This window comes from Cavia porcellus, unplaced genomic scaffold (genome assembly GCF_034190915.1).
Source record: "Cavia porcellus strain 051 isolate PalLab524CR breed Dunkin Hartley unplaced genomic scaffold, mCavPor4.1 scaffold_17, whole genome shotgun sequence".
Classification (NCBI taxonomy): Eukaryota; Metazoa; Chordata; class Mammalia; order Rodentia; family Caviidae; genus Cavia; species Cavia porcellus.
Window position 1 is genome coordinate 73,042,923 of NW_026947500.1, and position 16,446 is coordinate 73,059,368.

At 64.6% G+C, this 16,446-nt stretch overlaps 1 protein-coding gene across 10 annotated transcripts in view; it reads right to left on the reverse strand.

Moving 5' to 3' along the window:
* The window catches only part of Nfic (nuclear factor I C), a 43,623-nt gene that overhangs the window by 10,188 nt on the left and 16,989 nt on the right, over positions 1–16,446 (reverse strand). For all 10 annotated transcript variants that reach the window (XM_063228846.1, XM_063228842.1, XM_063228845.1 and 7 more), the window contains exons 3-7: positions 6,953–7,024; positions 5,042–5,116; positions 4,314–4,437; positions 3,652–3,776; positions 382–507 (exon numbers count right to left, since the gene is read on the reverse strand). In XM_063228846.1, coding sequence (XP_063084916.1) covers positions 382–507; positions 3,652–3,776; positions 4,314–4,437; positions 5,042–5,116; positions 6,953–7,024 — 522 coding nt within the window. The remainder of the gene's footprint in view (positions 1–381; positions 508–3,651; positions 3,777–4,313; positions 4,438–5,041; positions 5,117–6,952; positions 7,025–16,446) is intronic.

Sequence of the window (16,446 nt, forward strand, 5' to 3'; positions counted from 1 at the left end):
CTTTATTGACAAAGACCAGGATGCCAAGGGCCACTGTTTGCCAGCCTTTACCCCCACGCTGGGCTGCTCTGATCCATCCTGGCTTCCGGCACCCTAGTCCTGCTAAAGCAGGACTGCCCCCCTGGGAGGCTCCCAGTACCCCCCACATCCCGCTGGGACAGAAGAGGAGGTGCATGGTGACATCATCTTCCTGTCTGTCCAAGGGGCCCTGTGTGACCCCAGAGACCCCGTCAAAGCCTCCGCCCCACTTCCCCAGACCCGTGAGGTCACACACAGTGTGCTCTTGTACAGACGGAGAAACGGAGGCCAGAGCAGGGACCTGGCCTGACACTGTACGGGGGTTCCCCGGCACCAGGGACGGCTTGGGGCCGTGGGCCTCACCGCTGTGCACGGCGATGACCGGCCGGTGGTGCTGGGTGAAGCTGGACAGACGGGGCGAGTCCTGGGGGGACGGGCTGTTGAATGGGGACTTGTCCATCTCTGTCTTCTTCACCGGTGAGGACATGCCTGGGGAAGGGGACAAGCGTGTCATGGGCAGCCCCGGCGTGTGGACCATGCCAACCTGCTCCCGCCATCCCAGGGACCTGCGGTGACTGGGTGGGCAGGGAGCCCATTTCACAGGACAGCAAATTGAGGCCCAGAGAGGCTGTGGTGCTGGCTGGGGCCAGCTGGCCGGTCACCACCCTAAATGTCATAGCTTGGGCCCCGCCCACTGTCCTCCAGGGGTGCTCAGGGCCGCCCTGACCCCTCTCCATGGTCACCGCCTCTGTTCCCCCACCCCATGCTCCCAGTAAACAAGCAAAGGAGAAATGGAGGAGACTCCGGTGGGCACCATGTCCCCCTCCGTTCCCGAAACGGGAATTCCTGGCCAGCAGCGGCATGGGAAAGTGGGCCAGGGCACGGTGACCCACAACTGCCAGAAGTCGTCGTGCCAGGGACACCCAGCTGACAGACGCTGGCACATCAGTTTTTTCCCAGGGGGCACCTGGGCTCCCTGTCCCCTCCCTGGAGCTCCAGGCTCTGGGGTCCTGCGGCGGCAGGCTGTGGGGACTGGGGCTGGCCCAGAGGATCCTGGGGTCCCACTAGGCACTGTCACCCCTCCCCTTGAAAATTAATCCAGCACCCAGCCGGGGATGTGGAGGCCCCGACGAGGGCATTCCAGGGACTCCTGGGGGGCTGCCCTGGTGTGGAGACTCGGTAGGCCCTTTTGTGCCTCAGTGGGCCCATCTGTGAAGTGGGCACCTTGGGACCCACAAAGGCCAGTGTGGAAATCACGGTGGCGGCCAGGATGCAGCCTATGTGTCACACAGAGCCCAGAGCCACAGTGTGAGTCACACAAGGCCCCCCTGGGACACCCAGCACGCTGCAGGCCCCATGGGGGTCCCGGGCCTACACCTTTAGAAATGATTTTTAATCCTGATTTTCATCGACAATGACCGAGCTCTTTTCCATTTCTCTGAAGCTCTTAGTCCAGTTTCCCCCTTGGACGCCGGGCTCTGGGGCCGGGCATGGTGAGGCGGGGTGTCCTGGGCCCCCAGGGTGGTGAGAGTGGCCCTGGCCTCTTCGGGCTGCGCGGCCCGGCTCCCCTGGGAGCCCTCTCCTTCCCCCTCTCTCCCCTCTCTCTCCCGCAGCGTCCTGTCTAGACGGCCCCCAATTAGCTGCTCGTTAGGGCCGCTAAGCTGATTACGGGGCTCCTCCAGACTGGGGCCCTGGTCTGTTCCCAGCAGCTGCAGGCGTCCCGCTTGGTACCAGGGCACAAGGCCTGGGGGTCAAAGCCCCGGCTGGGCCCGAGCTCCCGTCCTGTGGCCACGGGACAGGGGCGGGTTTCTCTTCCCAAGCCCAGTTCAGTGAAGCCCCTTCCTCGCTGTGAGTCCTGAGCCTCAGTTCCCCTAACTGTCAGCTGACAGGTGGCCTATGAAAGACAGAGGCAGCTGCTGGGGACCGGGGACAGGTCGCCCGAGGGGTGTCCCAGCAAGGCCACTGTGGCTTTTGCCGCGGCCACCAGTAGGGGGCGATGTCACCTCTCTGAGCCTCGGGGTTCACCTCTGCCAAATGAGGTGTTCTTCAGATGTCAATCAAGGCCAGGGCAGAAACTGTCACCTGTTGTCTACTTAGTGACAGCACACAGTAAGACTGCATTCCTCAGCATCCATCAGAGCCAGCCATGTGACCAGATGCTGGGCACAAAGACAAAAAGAGGTCAATGCCACTTCTGAGAAACATTCTGGAAGGCCACGAGTATGCCCACACTTCATGTCTTTCCCCCGCCCCGATTTTTTTTTTTTTAAGCTGGGTGAAATGTAGACATGATGGCAGGTGCCTCGGCAATCATCTTGGATCATGAGGTGGGAATAAAAGTCACATTCGGCAAAACCAAAGGCAGGCACCTAAATCTCTCACATTTTCTAGGGCTAAGAACTGGACACCTATCTGTGACGGAAAAAAAACACACTATCCTTTGAGTGATACGTCTCAAAAATCCTATGTAAGCCCCAAGACAGCTTCTTAGGGGAACACATCAGGGATAAACATCCCCACTTTGTAGATGAGAAAACTAAGGCCTGGTTTGAGGGCGGGAGGGTGGACCTCCAGGCAACTGCAGGCAGGGGCTGGGCTATGCCCCCAGGCAGGTGGATGCGGGAATTCCAGTCAGGACGCCTTGGGATAAAAGACTACTAAGGGCAGTGCTTCTAGAATCCAGGGGTGCCAGCCACCCCTAGGGGACATTTTGCACATCTGTTTTCTGAACCCCAGTCGCCAGCCCACTAGAGAGCAGAAAATTTTGTGATGCAGTTGGTGTTTTGTTTGTTTTGGGTTTTCTTTTCTTTCTTTCTTTTTTTTTTTTTTTTGTCTTTTTCCTTTTTATCGGTACCGGGGATCGAACTCAGGACTGCCTGCTTGCAAGGCAGGTGCTTATGCCGCTCTGCTAAATCCCCAGCCCCCTGTTTTGGGTTTTCAAGGCGGGGGTTTCCCTACGTGGTTCAGGCTGGTCTTGAAATCAGTATGCAGCCCAGGCTGGCCGGGAACTCCAGCGACCCTCCTGCCTCAGCCTCCCGAGTGCAGGGATGACAGGCGTGCGCCACCACGCCTGGCAGAAAGCAGAATTTAAGATACAAAGGATTCTCTATGATAAGAACTAGGGCACAGGCCGGACGCCCAAAGGGAAATCTTAGGAGAAATTCCTGGCAGACACAGTCGCGGTGCGAGAGTTTTCTCCTACAATACAAAAGCGACCTTAGGGAGCCGCTGACCCTACGAAGCAGGAATTCCGGGGAACTCCAGGACAGGACAGCAACTGGACAAAGTCTCCCCGGAGACCCCAGGAACAAGCACTCTGCTGATCCGGTAACTCTGGAGCTCAGAAACCCCCAAGACAAGAGGACTTAACAGGAGAGGACAGGAAAATCCACACAGAGAAAGGGGCTGCACGCCTCCGTCTGAGCGGAACCAAATAGCTGCGGGAACTTGTGGTCCCAAACTTCATTTCCAAACCGGCACAGCCCAATATGACTACAACTCCCAGGAGGCCCCGGGGCTCGAGGCTGGCTTTCTACTCGAAACCCCTGCGCAGTGCCTGCCGGGATACGTAGTCCCGGTTGCCATAACCCCAACCGGAAGGCCGGCTCCCGCGTCCCCAGCCGTCAGCCCTACCTCCTTCCATGTCCTCCGTCCAGTTGCGGCTGCTACTCGTGGGAGAACTAGGCGAAGTGTAGTAGTCGCCGCCGGGGCTCGTGTCCACGTCCTCCTCCATAGAGCCGGATTTGTGCCTCTTACTCCTAAGGGGCGAGGGACAGGGCAGTTACCATGGCGACTCGATGGCGGGCTTTGCTGACTTCCGCTTCCGGGGGGAGCGGGACTAGGGAGGTGCTATCGCGAGACATCACGAGAACCACGGCCTTTCACCCAGTTCGCCCTCGACAGCTGTTCCAAACTGCCTGTTATTCGCACGGGACACCCGGGGTCAGAGGCGGGGTGGGGAGTTCCGTAGAGGTCCCCCGGCAGACTAGCAGAACGTGAACTGACCCGGATGGCCTGCCCAGAAGGATTACGGTCTCATTTTACAGATGGGGAAACTGAGGCAACGTGCCCAACCCACTCTCAGCATTACTTCAGCAATTATCTGAGTCTGCATTCTCAGCGGGCTCCCAAGGGCTGGCTGGGCCAGCAGGACTTGAGGCCCAAGTGGGTCATGAGGGATGGGGAGACTGGGCATTGGGATTGGGTTTTAAAGGATGAATAGGAGTCTCTAGGTCCAGGTGCGGGGTGGGCTTGTGGGTGGGACCACGCAGTGTCCAGAGACCCAGGCAACATACCCGCTGGAAGAGGTGCTGGGGAGCGTCCTCCTCATGCCGGTGCTGGCTGGGTTCAGGTCGTAGGCCAAGTGCCCCTGCAGCTCTCCCAGAGAGAAGTTGGGACCCGTTCCAGTCACCACGGGTGCTGAACGGGGCAAGGGACGGCACGTGAGGCAGGCTGGGGGGCCTCCCGGGGCCGCTTCCCAACTGGGCACTCCCCTCGCTGGCTGCACTCGATGTGGCTGACCCCACCTCGCTGCGTATGGGTCAGAAACGGCTGTGCAGAGGGGCCGAGGCCCCACCAAGAGACGGAGCCAGGCTGTGAGGATGGGGGCAGGGAGGGCGCTGGGCAGGCTCAGGTGGGTCAGGGGGGCCGACACGTGCAGTCCCCAGCAGAGGGGCGGGCAGGAGGGAGGGAGGGGCCGGCAGATGGAGGCTAGTCCGTCCTTCCTTCGTTATCTTTGTGTGGCACTGCGGGTGAACCCCAGGGCCTTTGCACTGACTGCACCCCCAGCCCTGTCTGGTTTTCACTTATTCATTTACTTTTTCTGCCTCCCCACACAGCCTTTGGATTCCCTGCCCCGGGAGCTGGGCATCCCAGGCGGGATGTGTGACCCGGCTTTGGGCTCTCAGGAAGACTCGGCCACCTCCCATCCTGGGACTCCCGGGTTGGGGACAGTGACAAGAGGACGAGGGGGACAGGGAGGCCTCCGACCTTCTCCCAGCCCGGGGACACCAGAGACACTCACTCCGAGACACCTGGATGAGTTCGGTGACACTGAACACCCCCGAGGTGACGAAGCTCTCCTGGAAATCGGTCGTGTCTGGAAAGGCAGAGGGCGGGTCAGCGGGTGGGCCCGGGCTGGGCTGCCGGGGACCACTTCCGGGATACAGAGACAGGGTGGCCCCAAAGTCGGGGCAGAGCTTGGCCAAACCCTGACATCCTGGGGCAGCCCTGCCGCCCTGGACCCAGTCACCCCACAGTGCACAGGGCATACAGTGGGCCAACAGGGCCAGTGGAATAGTACACAGCCAGGAAGAGGGCCAGGCCTGTGACACTCTCTCCGCATCAAGGACAGACAGGAGGACCCCGTGCTCCGAGACAGACACCAGACACAGAGGACACTGCGTGGGCTCCATGGACAGAAAACGTCCAGGACGGGCAACTCCAGAGGCCGGAAGTGGCCTCATGGCTACTGTGTGTGGAGAGGGCCCAGTGGCCACGGGGACGGACAGGCCTGTGGAATGTGCCGGAACTGCATCGTGGTCCGTGGTAAGGGCTGCACCGCCTCGTGACCTGACTCAGTGACACGAACCTGTGGTGGCTCATGCCTGTCACCCCGCACTCGGGAGGCTGAGGCGGAGGATCGCCACAAGGTCAAGGCCAGCCTGGGCTGCACGGTGAGCTCGGGCCAGCCGGAGCCATACAGGGAAAGCCCCCCTCGAACACGACCAAAAGGAGCAGACAGAAGGTGGCACCGCTGGGGACGGTGCCGCTCCTCGCCCCCAGGGGGCAGCACAGCGATGGTGCGAAGGGGGCGACGGACGCTCCCCTCCCCTCCCGCTCCCCTCCCGCCGGCCCTTTGTGCACCCCGGACCCCCCACAGCTCCAGCCCGGCCTTCATGTTTGGAGACCGACTCTCAGTCGTCACTAGATGCCCAGGGCTGGCTCGGGCGGGACCCTCCTGCTTCAGCCTCCCAGAGCCCCAGGATGACAGGCACTGGGCAGCGGCCGGGACCCCTCGCCAGCTCCTCCCTGGGCACCACGGGTGCGGCGAGGCTCGGGGAAGGGGCACCTCCGGGGCCCGGGGCGGTGGCTGTCCGCGTGTCCAGGGAAGTGGCCGCAGCATTTCCTGCTGACCCAGCTGGACAGCTGGTGTGGACGCGGCCCCTGCCCTCCCTGTGGCCGGGGTTTCCTGTTTGTGCCGGGCCCGCCCGGCTGTCTCCGGGGGACTCCCTGGCGGGCGGAGAGGACGAGATTTCCTCTGGCAGACGCCAGGCCCCGCGGGGCCAGGCCTGTGCCCTGTCCATGCCTCCCCCCAACATCTGGCGGGCGGGGAGCGGGGAGCGGGTCATGGGCCCCCCTCCCTGCCCGGGCTGAGCTGCTCGAGTTTCTCTCTCTGTCCAGACACTGGGCACCTGCTGTGTGCTGGGCCCTCTCCCAGTGATCCAGACAGACAGACAGACAGACTCTGCCCCAGCCCAGGGGACGCCCTTTGTGGGGGGAAAGAAGCAGACGCCTATGCGGTCACTGAGCACCCACACAAACACAGTAACTTCCTGGGGAGGAGACAAAACAGAGGGCCGCGGCCACTGGAGCTGAGGCCACGGAGATGTGGAGGGAGATGTGTCGTGTAGCTGTCCCGAAAGAAGGCATGGGTCGTGCAAAGGCCCTGGGGCAGCAATGGAGGCCCAAGGTGCAGCCGCAGAGAGGAGGCTGGAGCAGAAGGGCGAGGGGCAGGGAGGGGACAGGAGAGGCAGGGAGGGGACGGGCGGGCTGTGCAGGGCCCCGCGGACTGCAGGGAGGACCTGGGCTTTGGCACCTGGAGGTGGGAGCCACGGAGGGCAGGGGAGAAATGCGTGGAGTCGGCGCGCAGGGCGCCCCCTGGTGGCCGCCGCGGGAAGACACCTCGGTGCAGGTGTGGGCACCTTGAACTCACCCAGCGTGATAGGTTTGCTGTCCTCCTGCTCCGAGCCCATGCCCGCCCGGGGACTGCCGCTCTGCTCCGCGTCTGCAAGACAAGGAGAGCCGGTGACAGGGTGGGAGCGGGAGCACCTGGAGTGTTGACAGGCCCGGGTCCAGAGCCCAGGTTTCCCTGTCGGGTTGTTGTGCTGGGCCTGACCTCAGGACCTTTGCACTGATCCTTGTCCCCAGCCCTTTTTATTTTTCATTATTTTTGAGACGTTCCCAGCTTGGAACCTGAGACCCTCCCGCCTCGGCAGACCCAGCTTTGCCATTTTTGCGCTGTGCATGCCCGGGCACGGCCCTTGCCCTCTCTGAGAATCCACTGGGCAATGCAGGTAACTCCAGCAGGACCCAGGCATCCTGCTGCCCGCTGGACAGCGCCTCCAGCATCTGTGGTGCCCAGCCTCCGCCTGGCCCTGTGGCCCTGTGGCGCTGGCCCTCGGTGTCGGGTTCTGGTTCTGGGGGCTGCTGGCAGCTGTGTGCGGCTGTGATGTCCTGGATGCTCTCTCTCCATCTTAGCTAGAAATACGGAGAGGGGGACGCTGAGCTCAGCGCTCGGGCTCCTGCAGGGGGCAGCGCGGGGCGTCGGGGGCTCCGAGGAGGGCGCGCAGGTCCCCGTAAACGGTGGAGTCCGCTGGGGCCGCCGCCGAGCCCATCCCCGGCCGGGGTCCCGCTGGATCGCCAGTGTGGGTTCCCACTTGAGACCCTCCTGCCTCGGCCTCCCGAGTGCTGGGCTGACAGGCGCGCCCACCACGCCCAGTGTGACCCTGTTTCAAAATTCAAAATAAGAGACGAGGGGCTGGACCCGCGCAGAGGTCTCGGGTTCTGTCCCCTGCCCGGCCCGAAATGCCAGCACGGTAGCAGCCCGGTATTGGTTTCCCGGTGTCGCGGGCCAGGAGAGTGGCCGCCGGGCAGCCTTGGCTGTGCCACCGAGCCAGGGCGACCTGGCAGCTCCCCGGCTGGGCAGCGCGGCCCTCGGCGCCGGCCAGGCCCGCTTGGGAAAGGCCCAGCGCGGGCAGCCAGCCGCGGGCCTCGGCACGGAGCCTCCACCGGAGGGCGGCCGTGCCCGGTGGCACTGCCTGGCACCTCCCGACACACCCAGGAGGGCCCGCACAGGGTGGCCTGGCACCGCGCGGCCCGGCCTGCAGGCTGCACGAGGAGCACTCTGAGCCGGCTCTGGGAGGCCGAGGCAGGAGGACCCCACGAGTGCGCCCGGCCTGTCACCCCAAACCCTGCAAAAGCCACGGAAGGTGCAGCGCGGCGCGGCTCCCCACACGGGGCACCCGGGCAGCCTGGTCCACAGGCTCAGCCTGGCGGGGAAGCCGACCGCTCCCCAAAGCAGCCCGCCTCGGGCAGAGGTCCTGCCCGTGACCCTGCCCCGGGGAGCGACGCGGGGACAGGGCTGGGGAGGCGCGGCATCCAGCGGCACCTTCCACCAACCCCAGCCTCGCCCCCAGGTAAATAGCAGGTGCTCAATAAATGCACGGCCCGAACAACCTGGCTGAGGCCTCCCTGCCCTGGAGGACCAGGCCATCTCTGCCCGGAGTCCCCCTAAGGAGCAGGAGGTTTAAACAAATTCGCTGTGGACGGGGCAGGGTGAGTGAGGCGGCAGGTCCGGTCCCCCATCTTGTCGCTGTGTGGCCTCAGGGAAAACACAGTCTGTCTCTGGGCCTCACGGCCCCCTCGCTCCCCAGACGTCTGCTGCTCGGAGTGACACGCAGAGGTGAGACAGTCGCACTCACGCTAGTATAAATGAGACCGTGGTGCCTGGCAGCCGCTGGGTGACTTCCCAAGGCTGGGTGGGGTTTCTGTGCAGCTCAGACGGCCACGCCCCACCCCGCAGCTCTGCTCCAACTAACGCGGGCTCACGGGCAACGCCGGCAACATAAGCTGGCCCCCGCTGACCAATGTACAAACTGTTCCTTCCTGTCCATGGCTGCGAGCCCAAATTTGGTCTATCACAGCTCAGGACAAAGTGGCGGTGGCCTGGCCTTTCCTCTCCCTGGACCAGCACCTCCCTCCTGGAGGCCAAGCTTCTGCCAGTCATGGTCGCAGTTGGAGGTCACTGTACAGCCCAGAGCCGACCTAACAGATGTTTTCTGACCACCTAGTTAACCTGCTGGATGGAAGTGGCCTCCCGTGGTGAGCTGGCCGCAGCACTGAAAAGCAAGTGCAAAGGTCCCGGGGCAGGGGCAGGCAGGGGTGTGTGCAAAGGTCCTGGGGCAGGAACAGGCAGGGGTGCAGAAGGGCCTCAAAGAGGCCACACAGCTTTCTAGCCGTGGGAACAGGGCCGGGGTGAGGACGTGAGAGGAGGGAGTTGGCTCTGAACCACTCAGGCCACACGGAGAAGCTCGAGTTTATTGCACGGTGCTGTCAGGGGTGCCGACCCCACGTGTATTTACTTATTTATTTTTTTCCAGTACGAGAGGAAGAATGCAGGGCCTCTGCATCCCCGGCTCACTTTTTAAGTTTTGAGACAGGGTCTTGCTTAGGTGCCGAGTTCCCTGGGCTGGGGACAGCGTGTGACCCCGTGTCTCAGCCTGCCAGGGCTGGGGTGAGGCGCGAGCCAGGCTCAGAACCTTCCACCCACTCACGGGGGGACCTGGAAACCCCGGGCTGGGTGGGGGAGGGGCGCGAGGTGGCCAAGCCGCTGCAGGAAGCGGCCGGTAAACCTCAGGTGTGCAATCGTCACAGCTCCCCTGCCCAAGCGATCCCCCCGGCTGACTTGAAAATGGGGGTGCAGACAACGCCTGCGCGACGTGGGGCTCACAGCAGGCTGAAGGTGGGGACACGCAGCGTTCACAGAGGTCAGAGACCCCACGCTTGCACTGAGGAATACTACTCGGCCAGGAAAAGGAGTGCAGCGGCGCTCGCCATAGAGTGGAGGGACTCCAGGCGTTCCGGCCAGCCCTGGCCGTGCGGGGTGACCCCACACACGGAAGAAACCCGGTTGTGACGGGTGAATATCCGGGGCATCGCCGCCGGGAGGGGGCCGGGCCTTTCCAGCAGCCGCCCTGCTCCAGTCTGGCCCGGGCGCAGCTGGCTCGGCCGCTGCCACGTCCGCCTCCCCGGGAGGCAGCTGCCAAGGCGAGAGGGAAAGCCAGGGCCTGGAATCCCCGCGGCGCTCAGCCGGCTCGGCTCGGCCCAAGTCCTCAGCACTCGGGCCAGGTCCTCCCTCCTCCCTCTCCGCCCTCGGGGCTCCCACCTCCCTGGGCCAGGGCCCGAGTACTCCTACAGCCCGCAGGGCCCTGCGCGGCCTGCCCGCCCTGCCCCTCCACACCATGCCAGGCTCCCTGCTGCCCCAGGGCCTTTGCACAGCCGCGCCTCTCCCTGGACCCTGCACGCGACCCTGCCCTCCACAGCCGTGTGCATTTCTATTTTGGTTCAGATGTTTCTGGGTACACAACCTCTGCCCCCCAACCCCAGCATGTGGGCTGCGCACCCACTGTCTACGAGGCCCGGCCGGACTGTGGGAGTGACACAGTGACACTCACATGTCCCCTCGGGGGGCCACTGCCGGCTGACACCGCACAGAGACAGTGGGCATCGCCTGGGCTTCCAGGCCCCCCCCCCCGTGAACCCCACTTCAGGGGCTCTGGAGAGAAGGCGGCCCCGAGGGCCTCCCCACGCTGTGTGACCTGCTCCAAAGCGCTGTCCCTCTCTGGGGTGTCTGGAGCAGCCGGGCACGGTGGGCACTAGCCCGGGGCGGGGAGGCCGAGGCAGGAGGGCACCGGGCGTCGGAGGCCACGCAGCGGGTGCCAGGCCGGCCGGCTCTGCCCCAAGAAAACTAAAATTAAAAACATTAAAAGCAGGGGACAGCAGGCGGGCAGCGGGCCCGGGAGGCGGCCATCTGGACAGGACGCGGCTGGCCGGGTCCCTGCGGCTGGGCCCGGGCCAGGGAGTCGCGTCTGAGCCGGCCGGCTCCGTCCCCACGGCCGGGGTCCACCCGGTCCTGGCTGGCCGCGTCCTGCATCCTGGGCACCGGCCAGGTGGCGGTGGGACCGTCCTGGCCACACTGCTGCCACCCGGCCGCCGGGCGGGCCACCCGCCCTGGTGACATCACCGGGTGGCCATTTCCTGGCCTTCGGCTCCCAGACGCTGCCGGGCCCAGCGGCCATCTCAGGCCGGGCGGCCCTCGGGGGAGCAGCGCCCTCCTGGTCGCCCACAAAGGTGACCCGCGTCGGTGCCCGGCCACCCGCCTCGCACAACGCCCGGCCCCAGAGGCCGCCGGCATAAAAATAAAGTGCTCGGCCGGCCAAGGCCACCACCGCGCCACCCCGACGGTGTCAGCTGTGTGCGGGCCGGGGAGGGCCGGCGGCCTTAAAATAACCGTGTTTACATCTGGAGCCAGTTCTGGGCTCCCGCCCGCTGGCCCCGCCAGGGACACGGCGTGGACGTCCCGGGCCATGTCCCCAACGCCCCGCAGCCCCGAGGAGGCAGCACAGGCCAGCCCAGTGCTGTGTGGCCTCCCGGCCAGCGCTGACCCTCTCTGTGCCTCTGGGGGAAGAACGGCCCCACCCCGGCCCGCCCAGGTTTCCCCTGCTGCAAAAATCAGACTGGCACAGGGGCCGGCAGCGGGCACCTGACATCCCACCAGCCAGGAGGCTGAGGCGGGAAGGTCGCCGGTCAAAGCCAGCCTCAGCTGCACACCAACATTCTGTCTCAGACACAATAAACCCAGGGTGGGGACCCAGATTGTGGGGGCATAAATTCCAACTCACAAGGACAAGAAGCAGTGTGGGGTGCCACTCACGCAGTGCCCACCTCAGTGCCCGCTCTTGTGAAGTTCCCCCAATGGGCCAAAGTCCTTGATAGAAAAGGAATGTGGCATGGGGGTGGGGAGGAGGGGACATTGGAGCTGGGATCCTGATGTATGAGTAGGAGTTTGTCAGGCACAGAAGGAACTCACAGTAGATAGTGTATGAACTGTGTGAACAAATGAACTCGCCCTTTCCTGAATTCTCACTGTCAGGTCTAGGGGTTCACAGGAGATTTATGGGGTCAGAGAGAACCTAGGGAGGTGAGGTGATTGGTCTGAGGGTACAGTCGGGACTGCCCTTAAGTAGGCAGTGTATGCTGAGGCACACCCCGCCGCTGGGCAGGCAGAGACAACCATCTCCATTTTACAGAAGGGTAAACTGAGGCATGGGAGCCAGGAAAGGCTGGGCCAAGCTCACCGGCAGGCCAGCTTGAAACTAAGAACAACCTCTGAGGCCATGCCAGGGGGGCCCCCCAGCCTCCCGGAGCTCATGGGGGCTCAGGGGACCCCAGCTCCCACCCTTGTCGCCACCTGTCCTCCCCGGAGCAGCCGCCAGGGGGCGCTGTGAGCACCGAGTCCGCTCCTCCCCCCACAGCTCCCATCTCCCCGGAGCCAAAGCGCAGGTCCCCCTGCAGCCCGCAGGGCCCCTCCCCCACGCCCTCCCTCGCGCCGCCCCCTCCAGCCACCCCGACTCTTCGATGCTCCCGCCCCTTGCTGGGCTCCGCGCTGCCCCAGGGCCTTTGCACAGCTGCCCCTGCCCCTGCGGGCTCCTCACTCCCAGTCCTTCGCACTCGGGCTTCCCGGCGGCCACCTCCTCACGCAGGCCTCCCTGCTCCCCAGCTGCTCCTGACAAGCACTGCCCCGAGTCCTTTCCTCCCCAGCAACCCCGTGACGCTGGTGTCATTCTACAGGAGAGGGGAAACTGAGGCCCGGGGACGTAAGGACGCTTTGTCTCTTTTGAAATTTTGAGACAGGGTCTCAGGAAGTCACTAAGGTGCCCAGGCCGGGTCTGAACGTGAGATCCTCCTGCCTCAGCCTCCCAGGGTGAGGGGGATGCAGGCATGCGCCACCGGGACAGGGGTTTTAGGAACAGTGTCGCCAGCCGTAGCCACCTCCGAGACCCGCGAGTGCTGGCCGAGGTGCCCAGCTGGCCCCTTTAAGAGCCACCCGGTCCCGGGGCGGGCGGGCACCCGTGCCACTGCCCTTACGTAAGCGCGGCCTTGCATAACCCTTATATAACAGCCGAGCCAGCGTGGGCTTGTCCAGCGGGGACCGTCCCAGGCTGCCCTGCGGGAGCCACAACCTGGGCCCCTGGGCGGGCTGCGGGCCCTCTGTCTGCCTGCAATCTGGGGCACAGGTGCCCGGGGCCCCGAGAATCACCCCGTGGAAGACGGGGCCCTCTGCCACCCCCGCTGTCCGCTGGGACTTAGTGGGGGGCTCTCCCAGCAGCCCTGTATGCAGTAGGCGCTCAATAAATGCAGGCGTGGGGTTGACGCCTGCAGCACCCAGGGCAGGTTCTAAGGCCCCCACCCCCCTTTTTCTGTAAATCAGGACCTTGCTAGCCCAGGGCTGGCCCTGCCCTCCCGGGATCCTCCAGCCTCAGCCTCCCCTTGCCATGTGCTCATCACCACGCCTGGCCTGAGGCCCTTAGAACTGACAATCGGATTTCATCTCTGCAAACCACTGCACTGGGGAAACTGAGGCACGGCCTAAGCCTGGCACACAACCCTTCTGCCCACACTGTGAGCGAGCCCAAGGGGAGACGCAGGGGATCTGTTATGGCCCGGGGAGCACAAACAGTGCCAGGTATCAAATTGTGGCCCCGAGAACATCAATTTGCCCAGCGACCCTGTGTGTGGGACGGGGCAAGGGCCGCCCATCTAAGTGGGGAAACTGAGGCCCAGAGAGATGAGACCAGAGGCCTCCCCCATCCTCTGTGGGTGCTGGCCCTTTAAAGCCAGCAGGCAGCCTGGGAATGTCCTGGGGTGACCCCAGGGGAAGGTGTGGCCGGGAACAAGGGGCCCATTCAGCTGCCCAGGGCGCCTCCGCCTCCACCTCCGGGCAGCCCACGGTGGCAGGCGGGCAGCTGGAGGCCGGGAGGGGACCTGCTGGGCCGCAGGGGGAGCCGGGCAGGTGGAGACAAAGACCCAGCGGACACCCAGGGAGGGACGGACATGGTGTGGCCCCGCCACCTCCCCACTGGCCCGGCCGGCTGTGCCTTTGAGCGTCACGACTGCCCAGCCCAGCCCAACCCTGAAGCTGCTCCTTGATCCAGCCAGACCTGCAGCCAAATTGGCAGCACCAGTGTCCTAGGCCCAGGGGCAGGATCCAGGGACACGTGGGGGATCTCTGGTGTGACCCAGACGTCCCTTCCAGCCCACCCGGGGGAGGAGGGACCGTCCGGGGCTTCCCTCTTGCCCTTGACTACGTGACCCTGGGCGCTGTGCCCCTGGGCCTCAGTTTCTCCATCTGTCACATGCAGTTAATGATGGAGGTTCAATGAGCCGGGGTGAAGGCTTCTCCCGCTTCCTGGAGGGACCCTGACCTGCCCGGCAGACACAGACAGAGTAACCCCAGAGCCCGGGCGGCTGAGGCAGGACGATCCCTGCGACCTGGAGACCAGCCTGGGCTACACGGTGAGCTCAAGGCCGGCCCGAGCTGCACGGCCGGACCCCGCCTCGAACAAAACAGAACACAGCGCCCACCCCCGCTGGACGTGGCTGGCAGCAGTCTCATCACGGCCTTGGTGGCCGAGGGCCGGCGGAAGTCCTCCCCCGCGTCCGCCCGCTGGGAGGAGGCCCAAGGTCACCCAGCGTCCAACACCAGCGCCCAGCGCCTGCCGGGGTCAGAGCCCGCCCGGGACCTCCTGGGCACACGCCAGCCCGGCACCGGGAGCCGGCCCACAACCGCACTGCCTGCAGCCCGGCCGGCCTCAGGGTGGCAGAGACCGCCCTGCCTCGGCCTCCGCCCACGCTCTGGGGCACCCAAGCCGTGTCTGCCCGTCAGGACGTTGCTCCTGCATCCGCCCTGGCGACTCTGCTGCCCTGGGCTGTGATGTCCAGGGAGTCCAGCCACACTCCATCCTGCTCCGTGCCTCAGTTTCCCCATTGGTACAAGACAGCCCGTGTCGCCAGGGACCCCCACTGCCACCCTCCCCCGGCCAACTCTGACCCATCCGTGCCTGCTTTTTGGTTTTTTCTGGTACCAGGCAGGCGCTGTGGCCCGGAGCGGGTCCCCGGCCCCGTCTGTGCCCACCTGTCCACACCAGCGGGAGGCAGAGGCCTGGCCTGGCAGCCGGCGGGGCGGGGGGCACACGGCTGCGTCCCCAGCCGCCCTCGCACCCCTGCATCCCCGGGCCCGGGGCCAGAGTGCCAACTGCGGCCCTGGCAGGCGGGTGACAGCCACAGGTGTGTGCCTGCCCGCCCGTCCGCCCACTGCCGCCTAGGACACGGTCAGCACTCACCCTCAGGCCGCCCTCCCCGGACGCCTGGCGGGGCGGGAAGGGGTGTCCGTCACCCTAATTCCCTGACGCCCTTCTGCCCTGGCAGCTGAAAACCAGGGACAGGCTGGGCCTGCGTCCTAGTGCTCGGGAGCTGAGGCAGGAGGGTGGCAAGTCCCAGCCCAGCCCAGCCCAGGAAACTTAGCTAAAGCCCGTCTCAAAAACTAAACAGGGCTGCCGCGGAGCTCAGCGGGCAGGGGAGGGTCCGGGAGGAGGAGCAGGCTGACAATGACAGCGCCCACCGACCCACCATTACAGCGGACTGAAATGGACTGGCTGGTTGACCAACTGATTGATTGGCTGTTTGATGGTAGTGCTGGGGATGGAACCCAGGGCCTCCCAGGGAACCGCATTTCCCAGGCTTTCGTGTTCTGTCTTGTTTTGTGTCTGGAGATTGGATCTCTCTCAACTGTGAACCTGCCCAGGCTGGTTTCGAACTTGGGACCCTCCCGCCTCAGCCTCCCAGCGCTGGGATCCCAGGTGCAGCCAGCACGCCCGCCCGGCGGGAATCTGAGGCCCGGCCAGCGACGGTCACTCAGGGGAGGTCACAGGGCTGAGGTGGAGGCCCCCTGACTCCCGCGCGGCCACCCCACGTCCAGGGGCCCCAGGGAGGGGTTTGGCTTGGAGGGAGCGTGCTCCATTCCGTTCCATTCCGTTCCTGTGCTTTCCTGTGCTTTTCTGTGGTCCTGGAACTGGACCTCAGGAATGTCCCACCCTGGCCACGCCCTCAGCCATCGTTAATTTGAGCCAGGGTCTTGTTAAATCACTTGTTAAGCTGCCTGGCTGGCCTCACGCCCGTGACCCTCCTGCCTCAGCCTCCTGATGGTTTCTCTTTAAAGACCTCTATCTAGGTCCTGATCCCAACTCTGCCTCTTAAGCGCTGTGTGACCTCAGGCAAGCAGCTGACCATCTCTGGGCCTCCCATTCCTCGGGGAACCTGGGAGAAAGTAGTTCTTCCCTCTAGGGCGGTGGAGAGACAGAAGCGGGGTGCACGACGTGGAGGGGGTGCAGCTCAATGGCGAGTGCCCGTCTGGCTCACGAGAGGCCCCGAGTTCTGTCCCCAGAACCAGGGCAAAAACAAATAGCTGTGTGTGGCTGAGGTCCAAGCTCACTGCGGCCATGATCTGTGCGGGGGTCACGGTGGCCCAGGTCCCCGGGTGGGGGACGCTGCCCTCGGGGGCCTGCTGGGCCATGGCGGGCACTGGGCTGT